At 42.8% G+C, this 5,071-nt stretch overlaps 1 protein-coding gene across 1 annotated transcript in view; it reads right to left on the bottom strand.

Annotated features, from left to right (window-relative positions):
* Nucleotides 1-3,386, bottom strand: part of RGS21 (regulator of G protein signaling 21) — a 34,558-nt gene extending 31,172 nt beyond the window's left edge. The window contains exon 1 of the mRNA XM_027771253.1: nucleotides 3,376-3,386. Coding sequence (XP_027627054.1) covers nucleotides 3,376-3,386 — 11 coding nt within the window. The remainder of the gene's footprint in view (nucleotides 1-3,375) is intronic.
* Nucleotides 3,387-5,071: the final 1,685 nt, after the last annotated feature.

The raw sequence follows: 5,071 nt of genomic DNA, 5'->3' as shown, positions 1-5,071 counted from the left end.
AGAGATTTTTGCCATAGGACCTGTATGCTTGCTGCAGAGAGAGACAGAGACAGTGAGAAAGAAAGTGAGAAAGCAACCCCCTGAGGGGATGGCCACATGACAATGCCTTCTCCTCTATCCTCCTCTCGGGATTTTGTGCATGCACGCACATGCCCCAGGCATGATTTTCAAGCTACCAGGTCTGGGACTTGAATGGCCGTCAGCCATGTGGGAGTCATAACCCTGACATAACCACTATGCCATCCCCTGGTCCCTGGAAGGGCTTTTGTGTACATAACCTGTTATCCAACTAAGCTTCTGCTATATTTCACATGACTCACATATTAGTTTTTAGAAAAATTTCAACTATCACATGGTCACTTAAAATGAAGATGTTTAAAAGATCTCTATTTGCAGACACAAATCTGGTGGTTAGCAGGGTATGGAAATGTATGTCTACTACTTAGTACTTGTGGAATCTTCTAACTACTCAGGGAGAGGGGAGCCTGGCCACACAGCACACCCATTGTGAATGAGTGACAGCTGTCCAGGCAAAACCCCAGGAAGAATCTAAGCAAACTCACGTGAGGATGAACATCTACCTCTTAATTAGTACATAAGTTCTCTGATGATAGGACTGAATTTTTTTCCTAGCACAAAGAAGAGTGGGTCTGGTCCAAGAAACATGTGTTGACTATAGCAACGAATAATCAATGGACAACCAAAGCCCAGGTAATGGCCGGTGTTAAAGCCGTCAGTGGAAGAGCAGAGGTTTAGCAAAGTCGTGTGACATTCGAAGACCAAGTGTGTGCTGGACGAGGACAGAGGAGGCGGGCTGTGGAAGCATCTCTGGGGACAGCAGAGCACAGCAGACCTCACTCTTGACCCTGTGGTACGTGAGGCTGTTGACAGGGGGCAGCGTCCATTCTTGAAGGCATCGGGGCACGTCTTGTGCTTTAGGAAGGACCAGGTTTTGTTTAAGAAAAAAGCAAAAAGAATAGTTCATGAAATGCCTCGTAAATGTGCAAGAATTCTTTTTTTTTTTTTTTTTTTGGGAGGTTTTTGTTTGTTTGTTTTTGCTGTAGGGTGCATGCACTCACCAGAGACAGAGAGACAGAGAGAGTAAGTGAGAAATCATTCGCAGTGGGGGATGACCACGCCACAATTTCTTCTCCTCTATTCTCCTCTTGGGTTTTTAGGCATGCATGCATAAGCGCCCAGTGTGATTTTTAAGCTGCTGTTCAGGACTTGACCTGTGGTCAATCATGTGGCAGTCTAGCGCCTTAAGCACCATGCCACCTGTTGGCCCATGCAAAAGAATCTTTGCAGAATGGAACTCTTCAGCTAAATAGTAGCCATCCTTACGGTCTTTATTAATGTAGGAAACAGTTAAACAGAAGAAGCCAATTCAGTGGAAGGGTATAAAACCAAGGACAAAAGGAAAATTTCTATAGTTCTGAATTACAGACAGATACTAAAACGTCATAGATATTCCATTGCTATAGACAGAAAATATTATAGAAAATAGAATTAGAGACAGTGGCAGAGTCTAGCATTAATTAATGTCCACAAAATGCTGACATTGCAATAAATGGAATAGCTGCTTTTCAACACTCTGAAGGAGTGAGCCTGCTGGTGTGTGATAATGTCAGGAGTGGACCATTTCTCACCTCGTTTCCACCCACGAATTTCAGTTTTGACTATCTGATGTGCTGCAAGGGTTGGAAGCGATGCGGTATTCGCTTTTCAGAAATTAGGGGAAATGGAGCTATTTTAAAGAATGTTGCGTATTCATTGCTACTTACGTGTTTTAAATTTGGGTTTTCACGTGTAATTCTAAGTCAGCGGAAAAGCAATTATTGGCACTTGGAAATAAACTAAAAGACAATATCGATAATAGCGTGAAATGAACAGCACGGTATTGAATGTTGATAGTGTACACCCCACTGCCCTGAACACTCGTACGCATTTCCTCACTGAACCTCAGCAAGAAGTCTCTTTTATTTCCGTTTTACCCGTGGGTGAAGAGGGTCAGCGATGCTGATGCCTGGGGCCACATGTCACAGCCAGCCAAAGGCAGGGCTAGCATTCAGAGGCGCGTGTGCTAGTAACCCAGTCTCGTTCCACACCTCCTCCTGGGGTGGAAGTCGGTACATCCCTGCTTGTACTTTAATTCAGGTTTTGGAACATTTATAACTACATGGGAAGCGAGTTTTCTAAAACAGAATCTTTTTTCCCATCAGGCAATTATTTCCTCTAAATAATAATTCAAGGGTGGAAATTGGCTACCTAATAACAAGCTTATCCAAAATACATTCTTTAGGCTTGCACCTTTGGAAAGTAAACAGAAGACATTTCTTAAAAATCAGGACGCTGCCGTTAGGTGTGACTCAGCAACATGGCTTGATAATCTGAAATGCGCACCTGTACGAGCGTTACAAAGAAATTCACGGATAAAGCTGGAGGCCCAAAGCGGGGAGCTGTCCCTCCCTGTCCTTGGTTGACTTCCCTTCTGTTCCCTTAGATAAGTGGACTGCGGGCCACTCCCTCATCTCTCGCTTTTATTTGGAGTTCAGTCATCACTTCAACAGAGATTTTGTCTGGACTTTCTCACGCCCACGCGTGTGTCTGTAGTAAATCATCATGCATAATCACGGCCACTTTTCGCCTGCGTGTGACTCGCCAGGAATATCCACTGTGTGTCTGGAGCCAAAACTGCACTTAGTACTTCATGGGGTTTTGGCCGATTTCCTTTCTGCTTCCTTCATTAAGCGAATGCCATCAAGGCCAGCGGTATCCAGATAATGCGTCCGGACAGGAGTCCAGCCAGATGGGAACTGCGTGAGAGCTACCAGCTATCTTGCTAATTGTGCCAGCTAGAACCAGTTGTATTGCATTACAACATGTAGACTCCAACAACTTAGCTGTTCACACTCAATTAGCGGTGTGCTGGAGAGGGAAAATGCCAGCAGAGTCCATGTGCTCCAGAAACGACAGCTGCTTCCTTACCCAGCCTTTCACATCCATGGAGACATTGCGCAATAAGCGCTGTGATGAGAAAGACCTTGTGTGGGGGGTCCTGCTTTGTTCTGTCTCTAACTCAGGGCGTCATTTGGAAAAGCATCGGTAAGGAGGGACCAGTGGTCTTCCTACTCTTCAGCCCCTGTCTCTCTCTAACACACCTAAAGGATTAGTTGCGAAGGGGAGCCACACGTTACTGACCTAGTTTTAAAAAGAAGAGATCAAGAGAGAAAGCAGAAAGAAATCGATCAGGAAGAAAGATGACAATTAGCACATGGATCAAAAACAAAGGAAACAAAGCTTCGAGAAGAACGAAGGCGCAAGGGTTTCATTCGTACATCTTCTGAGAGAAAAAGACAGTAAATGGCAACTCACTTCACTGGCATTTCTCCTTCCACTGTCTGACTGTCACAGGTGAGGCCGAGTTTCTCTCTCTGACTGATCTTCGAGCTGAAGGTAATGTGACAGTGGGAACATCACAGTTAGTATGCAGATACCTCTCCCCGTTACACGTCGGCATTCTTTAGTGTTACGCTCAGCCTTTTCACTTTGCGGTCAGCATTGCGCCGGCCAGAACACGCCAACTTGTATATGACAAATAACTCTTTGAATGAATATGACATTTCTGTGACATAACTGAAATAGATTCCATTTGAAAGTCTGGTTTCTAAGGTTCACATAACATTTATTTACAAGACAGCTGTTGTTCACATGAGGTTCCATCAATACACAGTATATATTTAAAACATAAATTAATGTTTACCTTTAGGTCTTTAATCTGCCTGAAAGATCATTTTACTTTCTTTTGTTCTTTGATTTTCAGGAAGTCTGAGGAACGCTCTACTTTTGATAAACTTATTTTAAACAATATGTTTAGTATTTTAAAAATTGTATTCTGGGCTCACCGGTGGTGTGGTGGTTAAGGGCGCTGGACTCCTTCATGACAGATCATGGTTTGAGTCCTGGACCTGGAGGCTTGCTTACTCATTTTCCCTCTCTCTCTCTCTCTTGTTCTCTTCCTCTCTAGTTAAATTAAAATAAATAAATAAAGTTAAATAAAATAATTCTTTTAAAAATTTGTGTTCATGCCCTAAAATCCTCTAGTAGAAGGCATTATACTTTGAAGTTCATGCAGTTTTACAGCTTAGTAACAAGTACTTCTCTATTATTATTATTTTTTTGAGAGATTTTTGCTATAGGGCATGTGCACTCACCAGATAGACACACAGAGAGAAACGGAGAGAGAGAAAGTGAGAAATCATTTCCCCAGAGTGGATAGCCACGCTGCAATCCCTTCTCCTTCATTCTCCTCATGGGACTTTGGGTACACACGCACACGCGCCCAGCATGAATTTCAAGCCGCCGGGTCCAGGACTTGAACCATGGCTGCCCATGTGAGAGTCTAGCGCCTCAACCATCATACCACCTGCTGGCCCCTTCTCTTTTAGTCACAAATCTCATGATATTTTGTGCCATTACATCTTCCTGTGATACTAATGTTTGATAATAACGCTGTTAGATTCATCAAAATGAAGGCCACCTACTGATATTTTTAACTGTAGTCAAATTTTGTAACCTCATGCTTTGTCAAATTTTTATTTTAAAATGTTTAAGTCTTTCATAGTAAGTTCCTGCCAGTACATATTTATGACCCTTATCGTGAAGGGTCAGAATTCTCAAAGATGGGTGTTTTCAGGATGGAATGAGGAAGAGTGGGGAAAACAGACAGCCTGCCTATCCCTGACTGAGCCTCCCAATGTGCCTCATGGGGGATCTCTGGCAGTGCCTCGGGTCTGTGTGGCCCTGGAGTAGGAGACCAAGAGAGGGAGGGGGAATGACCTACAAAGTCAGTGTATCATTAAGAAGACCTCATCAATTAGCTCAGTTCATTTCGTTAATTCAAGCACCATTAAGTAACATTCTTATGATCTGCAAAAACTGTATCATTAAACATATTTTGACTTTTTTTTTTTTTTTTTTTTTTGTGTATAATGCAGTACTAACTTTATAAAATATGCTTGAAAAGAAACTGTGAAAATGTAAAGACCATCTTGGTAAAAAGCCATTCAAA

This window comes from Tupaia chinensis, unplaced genomic scaffold (assembly GCF_000334495.1).
Source record: "Tupaia chinensis unplaced genomic scaffold, TupChi_1.0 Scaffold000198_1, whole genome shotgun sequence".
NCBI lineage: Eukaryota > Metazoa > Chordata > Mammalia > Scandentia > Tupaiidae > Tupaia > Tupaia belangeri.
This window is presented reverse-complemented; position numbering and strand designations above follow the sequence as displayed.